Below are 15,343 nucleotides of genomic sequence, written 5' to 3'. Positions count from 1 at the left end.
TGTATCCTCATGTAACCCCTTTATCCTATACTTGACTGTCCAGTGGCCTATGGTGTGACTATGTATGGGAGTTATGCTGTGTCCATTTCCTCCTGCCGCTTGTTTGCCCCATTAACTCCCTTTCTCTCTCACCCCTTGAGCAGTACAGACTCTCTCTTTGAGTTGGATGTGCAATACTGAGGGTCAAAGATGAACATTTGACTCAGGTGCCCTGGCTTCCAATGGGCTTTGACTCACCTTGGCTGGTGGACATCCCAGGTTTTGCTGAGGTTAGTGATGTCACTGTGGTACTCTCTGTGAACTCAGCTGTGGTCTTTGTGGACGAGCTGGAGGAAGATGCTGTGGGCTTAGTTGTAGCCTGTGTCACTGGAAGCCTTGTAGGTGTTGACTTCGGTATGGATGTAGGAGGCAAACGTGATGTCATTGGTGTGGTACCCACAGTAGTCGGAGAGTATTCTGTAGAGGAAAGTCATGGCAATACCTCTCTACCCACCTGCTTTTTCCAGATGCATATTTGAGCCCCTTCCCCTTTGCTCCTGCCTTCGGGTTTCTTCTTGTTATCTCTTCATAGTTGGATGAAGTAGTCTTGTTTCTTTCCCAGCCTGTAACTTCACCTAGCTGGAATGGGCTCACCTCAAGGGCAGTGACCACAGGCTCTCATGGGCCACTGGTCATCCCTCTGCCCACACTTCTGCTCTTTGGACAGATGTTCCTTTCTCCTTGGTGTCCCCGGCAGCATCTGGGATTGCTGCCGTGTGTGAGTGGGGCGGGTTCAGGATGGAGGCCCAGCAGATCCCTCGTATATTCTAGTGGGAATTTCAGATGACCTTGAGTGTCCACTCTGAGTGACCAGCTAGCTTGAGTTGTAAGCTAGGTCTTCATAAAGATTTTCACCCAGCCTTTCATACCCAGGGAACTCTGTGCTGAGACAGTGCCTGCAGGCATATCTCAGTGGGAAGGCGGTGATGCCTTCTCCCTACCCTGGGGTTCTACTGCATCCCCTCCTGTTTACCTCCTGAGGAGACTGTAGATTTCTTGGGGGTGGTCCATTCTGTTACTTCCTCAGTGGAAGATGGAGCTGAAGGTGGTGGAGTCGGAATCCCTGGGAAGTTGGAGGGGCCCATGGGTGTAGCTGCAGAGCTGGAACTGCGGAACTCAGTGCTGGTGGGGGTTGCTGTGGTAGGCTGTGAACCTGTGTGGGGCAGATGTACTCTCATGAATGGGCAGGACCTGGCTCTGGTGCCTCTTTGGGAAGAGACTGATCTGCCGACTGAACGCTAGGCAAAAAGGCTCAGAGTGGCTCATGAACCTATGAAGGCAACATGGACTCCTGGCAGACTTGTCTGTTGAGGCCCTGCTTCCTACTTCATCATAAAGTCAGTCAGGTGGCCAAGGGCTAAGTTTTCTATGCTATTTGCTATTTCCCTTCTGACCTGGGACTGCAAGGTACATTACCCACCCTCCCAGGACCCGGCAGATGCAGAGACTGAGCTGGTGGGGTAGAGAGAGCTGTCCAATGAAGCTAGGGTAAGCCCTAGGCGGGAAGCCTTCATCCTGTGGTACCAAGTGGGTAAGCAATCACCTGTGGTGGCTGGCGGTAGTGTGGTAGCGGGTGGTGCTGCAAGAGAAGGGAGTCATCAGGAATTGCTGCCTGACTTTCGCATTCCTCTCCTGCCTCTTTCCTCCCTCCCTCGTCAGCCTGGCAGGGAGAGTGTGAGACTAGCAGGTGCCATGGCAGGGTAGGGTAGAGCTGGGTTCATAGGAAAATTCCCACCATGTACCCAAGTTACCTTGCTGACTTGGGGTACTCTGCCCTAAGATTGTGGCTAAGTAATGACTGAGATGGGGAATAGAACCGAGGCCAAGGTGACCAGTACTGCATTTTTGTTTCTGCTGTGTCCTGTGACACTGTTCGAGCCTATGCATCAGTGTCCTGAGGGAGAGGATCTAGGAAGGAGTCACTGGGCTGGACAGGCTTGATGGTTTTTACCCACACAAGGGCTGTACTACCTGGTGACAAGGACACCTGCTAGACTTACCACAGGGTACACAGGTCCCTTCTGTGTGGTCGAAGTACTCATTCTGGGAGCAGTTGTAGCAGCCTGGGGCAGAAAAAGGTCAGACTCAGCCTCCTTTTCGCACCCACTACCGTTCTCTGCTCCCTTCTCAACTCTCCTGCCGCCACCTCCTTCCTCTCAAGTCACACCAGCTTTAAAGTCACCTTCCTGACTCTAGACCTCTGCCCTGTGTGTCCTTGCTTTGGCTCTTGGTGCCTGTGTCTTTTTTTTTTTCAAAGTTTATTAAATTATAAAAGTTTCCATTTCCGTCCCTCCTCCCAACACCCTCCCACTCCCCCCACTCCCTCTCCTCCTCCCTCTCCATCCCTAAGAGCAGTTGGTGCCTGTGTCTTAACTGCCTTTTTATGCTTCTGATTTTGAGACATCTCACTATTTAGCTCTAGCTGATCTGGAACTCACTATGTGACTCAGAATAGTTTTGAACTTAGGGAAATCTGCCTGCCTCTGCCTCCCTAGTGCTGGGACTAAAGGCGAGTACCACCATGACTGGCCTAATTGCTCTTTTTTAATGTGGAAACCCCTGTCTGTCCCACCTCCTGGCCTCTCTTACCTTTTACTCTGCCAGAGACTCTAGAGCAGCAGCAACCCATCTAACTGTGGCACACCTGTCATAACCTCCCACTGTGGGGTGTGTCATTGGGCAGTTTAATTCCTTATTTTGGTTTTTAAGGCTCTTCCCCAGGCCAGAGATCAGGGCTAGTTTGTGTGAGGCCATGTACCCGTCAAGAGCAAGCCCTGGAATTCAGGACACACTTGCTGAGTGTGCATGAGTGATTGTGTGTGTGAATGAGTGTACTTGTAGGGCAGATATGTGCTGAGTAATGTGTGGGTAAATGCATACATGAGAGTGGATCTGCGTGTGAACGAATGGATGCATTGTGAATATATCTGCATGAGAGAATAAACGAATAGACCTATGTGAATACATGCACGAACAAAAGCCGCATGCACTGCATGTGCATCCCCGTGCCTGATACCTTCAATGTTTGTGTCCGGGAAAGTCCCCAAGCTGCCAGGGCAGAGACAGGGCTGGTAGTGCCACGTGCAGTTGGCCTCCTGAGCATACTGGTATTCGTTCTCACCCACCAGTGTGTGGATGTTGTAGAAGTCACAGTAGACGGCTGAGAGGAAGGATGTACATCAGCTGGCATCAAGGCCCGAGTACCAGGATGAAGGGCTTAGGTTCTGTGGGAGAGCCTGGGGAACAGCTTGTGACCCAGGGTTGCCCTGCAGGGCATCCTTTGCCAGCCTCGAGAGAGGCTTCCAGGGTAGGCCCTTGGGTGGAGCAGGTTTGGACATGGGGTGAGACACTCACGGCAGAAGTCTGGGGCCCTCCAGTCCACACAGACGCCCTTGTCCAGACAGGCCTTGGCATAGGCAGCCACTGCATCGCACAGACATTCACAGTCTCCACCCATGTCACACCCACAGGTATCACGTACGCAGGCCTCATAGTAGGGCAGGTGGTATACCTGTGGAGTGGAAGGGTCTCCTGTTGGCATTACAGTGGTGGCAGGCTGAAGTTAGACTTTGCAGCCTTGGAGTATAGGTATTGGGGGAGTGTCCTGGCACTCTGAGAAAGCACCTTCTAGTGTAAGCTGTACTTGTCAGTAGCTGCCACCTTCTAGAAGTGGGTGCTATTGGTGCTCAGTCAACCCTGCCTAGCGGTGTCTCTAAGAGAAAACTCCTGTTGGGACCAGGGTGTGGCAAACCAAGGCAGTGTGTCTCTGTCTTGCATACCTGATCCTCTCTACTTCCTTCTTCACCTTCCTGAACACAGATGGCCCCTGGCTACAGGGCCTTTGCACTGCCTGGGGTAGCCCCCTGTCATCTTACTGAGTACCAAGGATCAGGGGCTGTACTAAAAACTCTTGTCTATGAAAACACCCCTGGCCATGGCTGGTCCCTTATGACTGAATATCTCTTCTCTGGACCATGCATCCCAGAGCAGCCAGCCGTCTGCCTGAGGTGACACTTGACTTACTGTTGTTTGCTATGGTCCTCTAGTGGACAGAGGTCTGGGCACTTCAACCATCTCTTTAGCTTGTGGATGGCCCTGGCCTCTGGTGATGGGTATTCCCCTCTCCACACCTGATACCTTCAGCCAAACCGGAGTCCCGTGGTAGGAGGACTGTATCTGATGCCTCCTACTTGGAGGACAGGGCCTACCTTGCTGTGGCAGGCGGCAAAGGTCTGGCTGTTGATAATGTTGCATTTGCGCTCAGCCCAGGAGCGCCGGAAGGTATTTAGGCTACAGGGATCCACCACGTAACTTGCATCCCCACATAGTGGATTCTCCTTCCATGAGTTCACAAATTCCAGTTCACTGGATGCCACGTACTTGCTGCGTGTCTCAAAGTCATCCTTCATGTTCCCATTGGAGTTGCCACACAAGCCACAGAGGGCATCCTGTGGGAGCAATTGATGGGGAGCCATGTAGGCTTCATGGGGAATCCCTCACCTGAGACCAGCTGGGACCCATGGTTCGCTGGCAGACGTGCAGTGCGTACCTGGGTGGTGCGGCTGATCTTGATAGAGACACTCATGTGCTTGTTCCACACAAGTGTCAGGTTGAGCCTTCCAGGAATGTCTATGTCCAGGACCAGATTCAGGGGGCTGGGCTTCACCTGAAGGTGCACCAAGGGTTCTTCCCCGCTGACTGTGTAGTTTCTGCCTGCCATTGTGATGGATAGCCCCTGTATGGGGAGGGCTGTCACCATTTGCTTTCTTCTCCTGCCTACCCCAGTACCCAGGCTGTCTGTGATTTGAGTGTCTGGAAAGTAGAGGTGTAATCCAACATAATAAATTCCCATCTTTGTGAGGATCAAGATTTCAAAGCCAGCCTAAACTGCATGATAAACTTGAGGCTAACCTAGGCTACATGAGACCCTGTCTGAAAACAAGAACAAGAACAATGAAACAATGTGTAGGAGTATCTGCTGGGAGCCAGTTCTGGATAGAAGGTTCAGGCTTAGCTTCCTGGAAAGCACCTTTCTTTTTGTCCCCCAAATGTTGCACATCCCAGGGAAACTGGTGGAGACCATGTCGCCACTAATTCTGAGTGGCTACCCAGTCGGTCACCAATCTCCGCCCACCCCTTCCTGTGATACAAATGAGGAGAGATGGTGGACGGGCTGTGCAATGGATGTGGAGGCTGCGAGACCTGGGAACCGGTGGTCAAAATACAGCCCTCTTCCACCCTGTGGGGCCCAGCCACTTACACCCAGGGAGATCTTGATGGCTCGGGAGCAGGTGACTCCTGACTTCCCACAGATGACGTTCTCTGTCAGGACCTTGAAGGTAGGCTGTGAGCTGTTGGCACCACAGTCATCCTGCAGGAAAAGGTGGTAAGGAAAAGCCCTCATGGTCCCCACCTTAGCTTCTTGCAGCCTTTGGCACTGGGCTCAGTGGTTACCGTGGCCAGAGTGTACTCGCAGTTGCCATCAAACACAAAGTGCTGTCCGTCAAAAGTTATGACGTGGCCTTCGCCATAGAGGACACAGGTGGATGGGCATTGCGTGCTAAGCTGGCAGGTCCACCTTCCCTGTGAGCAAGTGCTGGGGAGATGAAGGGGGAGGAGTAGTTAGAGACAGTCCTTCCACACAAGGAGGTGGGCTGGAGACCTGGGCCATGACCCTAGGATACCCCACCTCTGAGAGCCCCACCTGGAACAACTACTTTTGGGAATCCTTCCCTGCCCAGATGGCCCTTAGGCTCTGTGTATTCAGAGTAAGGCATGACCTACCAGGTCTTACAGTCAGTATGGAGCTCAGAACCACCAGGATAGGACACCCCTGCAAAGTCACATGGGCATTCCTCTGCAGGCACACACTGCCCATCGCTATTCTCATAGAGCCCCTTAGGACAAATACAGCCAGATTCACATTTGGTGGGTACCTGGTAGGGAGACAGGGTTCTTAGTTTCTCGCACTGTGCTACCCCAGCTCCAGCTCCTGAGACTCTTCCCCATGTCTTTTCCTTTTGTCCAGCCTTCTGTGGGCAGCTGAGTTTTGCTTCTAGAGAAGCCACCCTTCCAGTAATGTATTCTCCCTCCTTCCCGCCATCCCCCCTTTCTCTGTGCGTGTGTGTTTATCAGAATGGGCTGCTACATGCACAGAAACAGGTGGCCATAGTTCCCAAGCTGGAGCCAGTCCATGTCCTCACAGTTTATAGACAAAGACCCTATCCTCCAGCTACCTCGCTGCCAATCAGCTCCTGACTCAGTACCAGCACTGGCTATGGAGATGTAGATATGACTAGAGAGATATTATAGGAGCAGCATGGCCCCTGCCCTGCATCGGGCTCCTGCAGGTTTGTGGAAACCCTTCTCACTACTTACACAGTCAATGCCTGTGGCCAGCATCTGGCATGTGGGGGCACATGCAGCCCCGAACTTGTCCTCTGATGACTGGCTGCAGGACTGGAAGGTCTTGGGCTCTAGGCAGGTTTCTGCAGGGAAGAGGAACACGGGTCAGGTGGACTGGGGGACACCAGGTGGTATAGGGTCCTATGGGATGGCCTCATGGCCAGCTCCTAGTATACACTTACCCAAGAACATCTCTGCCTGCCGTGGGCAGCTCAGGCGGCCATTGATGCAGTAACTGTAAGAAAGGGGCAGGGACCCATGAGCTTACAGGTATGCAGGGCTCCTCATCACCAGGCATTGCCCAGCCCTGCCTTCCATACCATATGACTCCGTTGATCATGGTTGACTGATCAGCCTGGACAAACTTGGATCCGTCCAGCAGACAGGGGCACTGGGCCTTGTGCACGCATTCTGCCTTGTGGTTCAAGTAGGTGCCCTCGGGACAGTTGCAGCCATCCACCGGCACAGCACTCGTGTGGCACTCTGTCTCACGGTCCGACAGGGACAGGCAGGTGCGGTCACAGGCCTTGCTATTGTAGCTGAACGTGCGGTTGCCAGTGCAAGGCACAGCTGTGGGGAACTAGAGGTCAGGTTCTCGGGCAGAGCGTTGTGGGGAAAGGGTCTAGGGCTTGGGGATGAGAAATGGCTGAGCAGAGGTTAAGGCCCTCAGATTCCTCAAGATGCGCACAGGGGCTCTGTTGGGGTCCAGACTCCCATTTGTCCTGTGTCCACAGCCCTGCTCCTTCTGACTCCTCTCCACCCTCTCACCACAGCCAGCACTCACTGCAGTTGTCCACGCTGCTCCTCCAGCCCAAGAGCAGGACGCCTCGGGAGGAGCAGGCATGGGCATAGGCCCCCAGTGCAGAACAGATGTGAGGGAAGGTCTCCTCGTAGTTGCAGGCCTGGTACACACACCTCTGTGGGGAGGGTAGGACCCAGGTGTTAAGGACTTCATCTGCTGCTACCACTTCCCCATCTCCACTGCCCGTTGGACCCACCTTGTAGAAGGGCTGGGGGTTCACTGCAGTGTGGCATTTCTCAAACACACTGCCCTTCTTCAGCAGCATAGAGCAGTGGGTCTCTGCACACACCTCTGGGGATAACAGGTACAGCTGTGGGTATTCTGTTCCCTCCCAATCCCGACAGGCTTAGGTGGCTGAGAGTGGGGGTGCAGGGGACTCACTGTTGAGCTGGCTCATGGAGCAGGGGTCAGTCTCACGCTCCAGGGCAGCTGGACAGTTCCCTGCACGCCATGAGTCCACAAAGAGTGAGGCGGTGCCTTCGTCAAGGCCCATACTGGTCGTGAAATCATCTGTCGTGTCTCCGTTGAAATTGCCGCAGAGCCCTAAAGGGGTGGGATGTGAGAGCAACTGAGTCCTGGCCCTCCCACCCAGTTCCTCTGTATACCCTATCTCCTCTCCCCAGCTATGCCCTTCTCATTGGTCATCACTGTCCTCAGGAAGCTGTATCTGTGGGTTCCCTGGATGTGGAGAGCCAGTGCAAGGCACTCCTGGGTCCCCTCTGCATCTAGGTGCAGCAGAAGATACAGCCAGGCAGACTCTGGGAGTGACCAGCAGGACAGTGAGTGACTCACCTCTGGTCTGGCCTCTGAACTGGGGCCCGACTGTGATGTACGCCTGGAAGACAGGCTGTAGCTGGACCACGACTTCCAGGCCAAAGGTGGTAGCCATCTGGAGGTGGGTAGATGTCTGCCTGAAGATGGTGATGTTGTCTGCAAGATTTCAGGGCTAAGTAGGCTGTCCCTGCTGCCAACCCCCAAAGACACAGCAACACAAAATTCTCAGTGCCAGACCCAAAAGGACTTACGTGTCTTGTATGGCAGCACCTTGGTGTCTCCATTGTTGGTGATCACTTCATCCGTTGAGATCACAATTTTATCCTGGAGGGGCAGAGGAGTGCGAGTAGGGAGTAAGAGAAGCAGGAGCCAGATGCTAGGTCTGTAGGCCATGGTCCCCAGCGTGTGCTTAATTCAAGGCAGGTAGCCTTACCTTCTTGGACAGGTAGATGACAGACACTAGGGAGGTCTCTGAATGTGAGTAACCTGACTTGTCATACACAGCCAGGAGGGTGCCATTGTTGGGTAGCAGCGGGCTCTGGGGAGGTGAGTGAGTGGGGGAGGGGTGAGTGAATGGGCACACTGTTCCCTTCCCCCCAGCCCTGGGGCTCCTCCTACCTGGAGAAGCGTGTAGGTGCAGGTGCCATGGAAGCGGTAGGGTCTGGCGTCAAACGTTGTGACAAAGGAACCACCTTCTAGGGAGCAGTGCCCAGGACATGGCTGCTCTGTGCACGTCCAGCGGCCCATGGTACACTGGCTACAGGTGGGCATTGGAATAGGCCCCGGTGGATGATGAGGCCCAAGGTAAATAGTGCCCCCTCTCAGGTCCCATGCCAGTAGAACTCGTCCTCTGTACTCACCAGGTTTGGCAGGCTGTTCTCGTGATCTCCCCAGGGCCGTAAATCACACCATTGAGCATACAGGGGCACTGGCTGACTGGCACACAGGTGTGGTTTCTGGATATGTCGTCAAGCAGTGTACCTAAGGGCACGGGCTCAGGTTGGATGGATGTTCCTTAGGCGGCCTTTCACTGTGAGGACTTCTCCCCAGCTGGCTGGTCAGTCGGTCCCGGCTCTGCCCCTCCCCCATCCCTGCCAGCCCTAGGGAGTTGCCTTGGATGACTCCACGCCCACCTCTCCTTAGTACTCTGAGGTCCTTCTTCCTCCTGCTCACTCTGCAGGGAGTCCTGGGTTCACTGGAAGTTTGGGGGTGGGGGGTGGATAAGGCCTGGACCCAGGACTGAGATATAGAATGTCTAGGCCAAGCTGGGCCAGCATGCAAGTGAGTTTGGGAGAAAGTGGGTGCTGGTATATTGTCCTCACCATGGGGGCAGAAGCAGCCGAAGTTGCAGAAGCTGGAGCAGCTGTGCTGTGGGTTGGAGCAAGTCTTGATGCAGACCTCACCGCACTCCTGGTACACCTGGTTGGCTGGGCACTGGCCCACGGCTGCAGGCAGGAGGCATGGTCTGGTAAGAAGATCCTGCCCGCCTTCCACAGTTCCCACTTCATTGTCGCGTAGCTCCTCCCCTACCCAGGCTACTTTCCCTTTGACCCTGACTAGGACTCACGGCAGAGTCCAGGGGTCCTCCAGTTGCGGACAGGCTGGCCGGCCATGCTGCAGCGACGGGAGTACTCAGACAGGGTGGCGCAGCTGCAATTCTGCTGGCCTGGCTGGGCACACTCAGCCATGTCTGCCTGGCAGCTCAGCACCAGTGACTCCTTAGGCACATCACACGCAGGGGACACCAGGGTCAGTAGCTGGTTGCAGATCTGGGCCTGAATAGAGAGCCACTCAAAGTTATAAGGGTGAGGTCACCTCTTGTATCATACATACCCAGAGCTTGGGAAGCTAAAAGTGGGGGTAGCAGAGACCCTTATATGCCCCCCCCCTCCACCGTGCCACCCATGTTCTGACCCTGGGTTCCGGGCCACCTCACATACGTATCTGGTCTTCAGGGTGGTAGGGCTGGGAATAGCCTCATAGGCACAGATCTCATTGGGATCATCTAGCTTCTGGAGTACAGCATACTTGTAAGGTTCCAGAAGTTTGCCTGGGGACATAGGACAGAGATCAGCATGAGGAACAGACCACTGAGGGACCTGGGCCTCAGCCACTCAGCCCCAAGCCAGCTTACCGTCCTCGCTTAGAAATTCATTATCTGTCTTCCCATCGAAGTTCCCACACAGCCCACACAGCTTGCCCATGTACTTCTTCTCTACCAGGACCTGCGGGGTGACACTGTTGGTCCCTGTGGGAATGCATAGGGGCTCCCCACCCAGATTTCAGGTATTCCCACCTGCCCACCCTGCCCTTTCTGGGGGGTGTAGGGTTTCTTTCCTGTCTGACTCCTCCTCCTTTTCAAAGGGGAAACTGAGCTGTTCTCTAAGCTTGGGTTCTCTTGGGTTGCTGGCCTACAGTCAGTGCTGTTCTGCCAGTCTGGGCTCCCGGGACTCCCTCTGAGGAGGGCCCTTCCTGAATGCTGTTTGTCAGCTCATGGCTCTCACCATAAGATAAGCATCTGGTCCCCACATGACAACCAACTCCAGCTCCAGCTGCTTGGCCACCAGTTGCACGCTCTGGCCGTACGGTGTGATCTGGAGGCCATTGCTGGTGTAGGGCAGGCTAACAACCCTGTGGGTAAGACAAGTTAGCAGCTGTCCCTTCTACCCCTGCCCCTGGTTGCCCTGCCCCATAGCTTACCCAATGTCCCTGACAGAGATGATTGCTTTGTTCACGGTGACCACAGAGGCCCCCAGTTCCATGATGATCCGGGAGATGTTCCCATCCCTATCTCTCCGCAGCTGGATGCTGAAGGTGGGCGAGGCATCCCCACACGTGGCCGTAAAGATATAATTGCACATCCCTTTGAACTCATACTCATGGTGGTCAAAGGTGGAAAAGTGATCAGCTCCCCACGTGGAGCACCAGCCCTTTTCTGAGGCTGCAAAGAAAATAATACATTCCCAGTCCTGGGTCCAGTGACCAGACAAGGGACAGCCTGACCCAGAAGCTGGGACCCTGGAGAACCCACCGTAGCCCCAACCCCACATGCCCACCCAGCTCTAGCCCAGGGTCTGCCTTCTGTCTAGGCCTTACAGGATTGCAGACTATCCTCAGTGTTGGAATCGGTGACATCTCCAGTCCAGGCACCTATAAGGCAGGAAGCTACAACTCAGTGTCCCCCAGGGGTAGGCACAGAGGTCACAGCGCCTTGGATGAGAGCTCTTGACTGGAGCCTGAACTGTGACTTTCATTGCTGGATCCTTCTTGAGAAAACCCCAAACCACAGTACTCCCAAGACCTGCATGCTATACTTGGGTGTGGTCAGTCAAGCATGTGTGTGTGCATGTGTGTGCGTGTGTGTGTGTTGAGGTGTGGCCCCCCTCCTTTCTGCACACGGGGCCATTGGGCCTCTGGTACTCTGGTCAACAGCGATGTGGTTGCTGTTGGCTCTCTCACCTGTCTGTGGAGAATCCTTCAGCTTCCAGGGACCTAGGCTGGCAAAGGAGGTGGTGTCCAGACCTGCATGGGCAGGACTCGTGGTGAGTGCTGTGGCCCAAGTGCATACCCCCCATTTGCCTGCCATTTGTAGCGGCAGCCTGTTGTGAACGGCACAAGTTGTCCGCAGTATGCTTAACTGAGTAGGTAGCAGGCTCTGAGGGAGGACAGAGGGCGGAGTCCAGCCCGAGCCCTGGCATCCTAACTCAGTTTTTCCCCAGCTGTAACATCTTTCCTGCTCTCATTACTTCCTGGTTAGTTCACTCATTCAAATATTCCACCTTTGGCTTGGCCTGGGCTGCATGAAGCTCCTGTTTGGTGCCTCTCACCATATTCACAGCACACGGCTTGTTCCTGCAGGGTCCCAGGAAGGTGGCACCCACTCATACAGCACACACATGCTGCTTAAGTGACTTGGAGGGATAGGCACACAAAGCAAGGGAGAGTAGTCAGCTGTCGCTGTGCATTCTGGAACGGGAGGGCAGCCTCGCTAAGGGCGTAACATGAGAACAGGGCCTAGAGTGCTTGCCACTCTGGGGCATGCTGGAGAGACGCACTGTCCTATGGCTGGAGTAGGGCTAGCAGGACATCCCTGGGGAGCAAGTGCCATGTCAGGTAGGGATATCCTAGGTATGGACGCCTGTCTGCCAGGATCACTTCCCATTCACTGCTCAGTTGAGCCAGGCTGCAGAGCCCTGCATACAGACTCTAAATGTAGGACTAGGCTCCGAGGGGATCTCCTTTGCACAGGACTCATCTCCGTGAAACTCTGGTAAGGAAGGATACAAGAGGGTGGGCCTGGGGTGTGCTGAGAGGTGACTGCGTAGGAGAGGACAGAGGGCTGAGACAGATTTTGGCTGTCTCCTCTGCCAGGCCACACCCAGTGTGTCCCTGCTCTGGCTGTCTGGTCTCCCTGTGGGTCTATCCCGTAAACTACCCAGAAGCTGCCTACTCTCCCATCTGGGGTCCTGTGCTTGGTTCTCTTCCCTTTTTCCTCCTTGGCAGCCTCTAAGACAGCTCTAGTGGGCCCTTGGAATGTGGTAACCATTGCCAAATAGCATCGGTCATGGTGACCGCCAGTCAGGGACAGGCAACCACAAGATGACTATGTGAGGCCGGGCTCTTCTGGGGTTCCCATGGGCTGTAATGTCCTGGTCCCTCTGCCAGCACCTTATCTGACACACTTTCCACCCTGCTGACCAGCTGGCCCCCACACTCCACCCTTTGGGATTTAGTTCTCTACTTGGGCCCTACCCCAAGCTCTCCTGAGGTGTTTGGGGGCGTTTGTTTCTAGCTGGGGAGCACAGCTCCGCATATACACACTCTTGATCAAGAAACAGGATGGGTATTGAGGATGGGCATCCTCCTGAACCAAGTATAGCTCCAGGAGGGTCTCACATGGAGCAGTGAGAGAGGAAGGGGATGCTTGCTTAGCTAACCAGATCAGCCAAGAATCAGCTTCCCCATTAACACGACAGATGTCACAGCCAGATAGTCCTCACGTCATCCCATGAGCTTTGGGCAAGATGCTCTCTCTGTCACTACTGCTAGTCACTTCCTGAATATGTGCACTTCTGAGTGATATCAAGAGCAAAATGGACCAGCCCAGGGCTTATGTGACTTGTGCTGAGGAAGAACTATCATGGCATTTCTGGGTGCTTCTTGGGACCTAGGCTCTCTCTGGCAATACCTGGGGGTCTGGCACCTGCCCTATCCAGTGATTTTTAAGGGTGTGAAGAAGGGGCTAGGTTCCCTGGTCAACACCCTCAGTAGCTCAGATTTCGCTGTCTTTCAGGCAGGATGGGAACGCTGGAGGCCACCTCATTCTAGGAGGTGTGAATAGCAAATGGTCAGGTCCTGGTCCTTCTTGGTCCCAGACCTGGGTTTGGCTCCACTGCCTCACTGTTTTGTCTAGTGTGCTCCCAAGGGGCTCCTATCCCATGTAGGTGGCTCCCTCCCCTGACAAGTTTCCCCTTTCCCGAGCCCCAGCTTGAGTCTGGCTTCCCTGATTTTCTTTGAGCGACAGGCCTTTTTGAAGATGTTCAGGAGATTACCAGCATCACTGTTGCTTCGACCAGACCATCTGCACCTTGTGTTAGCTGACTCCTCTGCCATGGCCCAAGGGGACTCATTCGTTGGTTTTCCTTCAGTCTGTTTGGTGACCTTACCTGTCTCGGGTTAATCCCACTGCCTCAGGTGTCTCCTTCCCAGCTTCTGTAGCCTCAGGTCCCATCTGGCCTGTCTAACTTCATATTCTCCCATCTCTGCCCTCCCTCTAGGCTGCACAGAGGTGGCACTCAGCCTGCTATTGGAGCAGCTCTGTCCCTTCAGCCCCCAGCCCCCCTCAGGCCCTCCTGGGACTTAGTCCCCTATCCCTGGCTCTGGGCCCAAGGGACCTGGTTCTATTCAGCACATGCTGGGTAAGGGGCAAGACAGAGTCCCACGTGATCTGGTAGGGCCTATAGGCATTGCTTTGTGGTGTTCCGTGCTACCTTTGTTGTGGACAACTGGCCTTATTTAGTGGGAAGACCATTGCTGGAGAGAAGCAGAGCAGCCTGGTGGGAGGGGCATCATGTTATTTCAAGCCTGAGACCCTCGTAGCACCTTTACCCCCAGGCTGGTTTTTTGTTTTTTTTTTTTTGAGGGTGGGCTCTATATGATTTCCCCGCAGAAGTCTCTGACAGCTGGTGATTGGCATGCAGAACTGTGGGTTGGGGTGGCACAAGATGCCTCCCCACGTTAACAGAAGGGGAAGTTGAGACCTGGAGCCCACCATATAGTTCTGTTAGTGGGTGATGTCAGGAGTAATGGAGCCTGGAAACTTTGACTTCAACACCAAAGAAGCAACTCTGTTAGGGTGACTCATGCCCCTGTCCCTACATACCCTAGGCTCCTCAAAGACCTCTCAGGGCCAGAGCCATGGGAGAGAGGGCAGGAATGCCAGATTTGCCCTGCTGCTACCATTGTGTGCTGCTGTCACCAGAACTGCTGAGACTGTACAAGAGGGAGCCCCACCCCCCCCATTTCAGGGGAGCATGTTCCTCTCCTGGCCACCAAACCCAGCTCACAGGAGGTAGACAGGTTTGAGTAGTTTGTCGGGCCGCTTCTGCCCCCTATCCATCAGTGTCTGCGTGGCTAGCCCGTCTTAGGCAGAGTCAATGAGGCGAGAAGACCTGAAGACTCCCCCATGCACAGGGTCCTGTGGAGGGCATTGGGTGCCTGCCCCTTCCCCCGGGCATAACCTGGCAGATGCCCACTCACCAGCATTGATTAGTGATCCCCTGAAGAACAGCAATAGCAGCAGCTGCTGACCCCTGAGCATGGTGGCACTCCTGGAGCAGAAGGTGGCCACCAGCCCCGGTCTTCTACTGCTGGGCGCTTAGGCAGTCTTGCTGCTGCCTCTGCTGCGACTTGAGTGTCTGGCTCTCCGAAGCTTATATAGGGATGGTGTGCCCTTCCCCTGCCGCACCCACTTGTGCCCCATACTCCAGGCCTGTGATCGCCACCGCCTGCTGGGCACAGCAGTGGCCAAACAGGATATGGGGTTCTGCTTTATCAGGGCTCAAGACTTCATTGGAAAATTCTGCAGTGGCTGTGGCCCCATTATCTTTCTACTCCCAGTGGGGGGCCTTACACATTCACTCCAGGGGCCCACAAACACCTCTTGCGTCCGGTCAGGCTATCCTTGGAGCCATGGTGGGTCCTGTCACAATCCGTCTTAACTGCCAGATCACCATGGATACCATCAGTCACACACCTGGGTGCCTGGGATGGGCCTGGTCCAGGGGGGTATCAGAGAGCCTGGGCCTCCTGCTGATCCTGCCA

The 15,343-nt window shown here is 54.6% G+C and overlaps 1 protein-coding gene across 1 annotated transcript in view; it reads right to left on the bottom strand.

The window, feature by feature from the left end:
* Positions 1-14,989, bottom strand: part of Muc6 (mucin 6, oligomeric mucus/gel-forming) — a 31,595-nt gene extending 16,606 nt beyond the window's left edge. The window contains exons 1-30 of the mRNA XM_087908279.1: positions 14,780-14,989; positions 11,117-11,170; positions 10,721-10,961; positions 10,525-10,651; positions 10,155-10,245; positions 9,961-10,070; positions 9,588-9,795; positions 9,343-9,465; positions 8,881-9,001; positions 8,639-8,777; positions 8,454-8,558; positions 8,272-8,344; positions 8,039-8,176; positions 7,628-7,789; positions 7,443-7,537; positions 7,229-7,361; positions 6,765-7,014; positions 6,627-6,679; positions 6,418-6,527; positions 5,824-5,975; positions 5,494-5,635; positions 5,300-5,410; positions 4,589-4,774; positions 4,248-4,487; positions 3,394-3,550; positions 3,056-3,199; positions 2,040-2,102; positions 1,583-1,618; positions 1,013-1,192; positions 238-456 (exon numbers count right to left, since the gene is read on the bottom strand). Of these exons, the coding sequence (XP_087764405.1) occupies positions 238-456; positions 1,013-1,192; positions 1,583-1,618; positions 2,040-2,102; positions 3,056-3,199; positions 3,394-3,550; positions 4,248-4,487; positions 4,589-4,774; positions 5,300-5,410; positions 5,494-5,635; positions 5,824-5,975; positions 6,418-6,527; positions 6,627-6,679; positions 6,765-7,014; positions 7,229-7,361; positions 7,443-7,537; positions 7,628-7,789; positions 8,039-8,176; positions 8,272-8,344; positions 8,454-8,558; positions 8,639-8,777; positions 8,881-9,001; positions 9,343-9,465; positions 9,588-9,795; positions 9,961-10,070; positions 10,155-10,245; positions 10,525-10,651; positions 10,721-10,961; positions 11,117-11,170; positions 14,780-14,840 (4,024 nt within the window). The 5' untranslated portion in view covers positions 14,841-14,989. The remainder of the gene's footprint in view (positions 1-237; positions 457-1,012; positions 1,193-1,582; positions 1,619-2,039; positions 2,103-3,055; positions 3,200-3,393; positions 3,551-4,247; positions 4,488-4,588; positions 4,775-5,299; positions 5,411-5,493; positions 5,636-5,823; positions 5,976-6,417; positions 6,528-6,626; positions 6,680-6,764; positions 7,015-7,228; positions 7,362-7,442; positions 7,538-7,627; positions 7,790-8,038; positions 8,177-8,271; positions 8,345-8,453; positions 8,559-8,638; positions 8,778-8,880; positions 9,002-9,342; positions 9,466-9,587; positions 9,796-9,960; positions 10,071-10,154; positions 10,246-10,524; positions 10,652-10,720; positions 10,962-11,116; positions 11,171-14,779) is intronic.
* Positions 14,990-15,343: the final 354 nt, after the last annotated feature.

The sequence above is a fragment of the Myodes glareolus genome, chromosome 7 (assembly GCF_982192425.1).
Source record: "Myodes glareolus chromosome 7, mMyoGla1.1, whole genome shotgun sequence".
NCBI classification, from domain to species: Eukaryota; Metazoa; Chordata; class Mammalia; order Rodentia; family Cricetidae; genus Myodes; species Myodes glareolus.
This window is presented reverse-complemented; position numbering and strand designations above follow the sequence as displayed.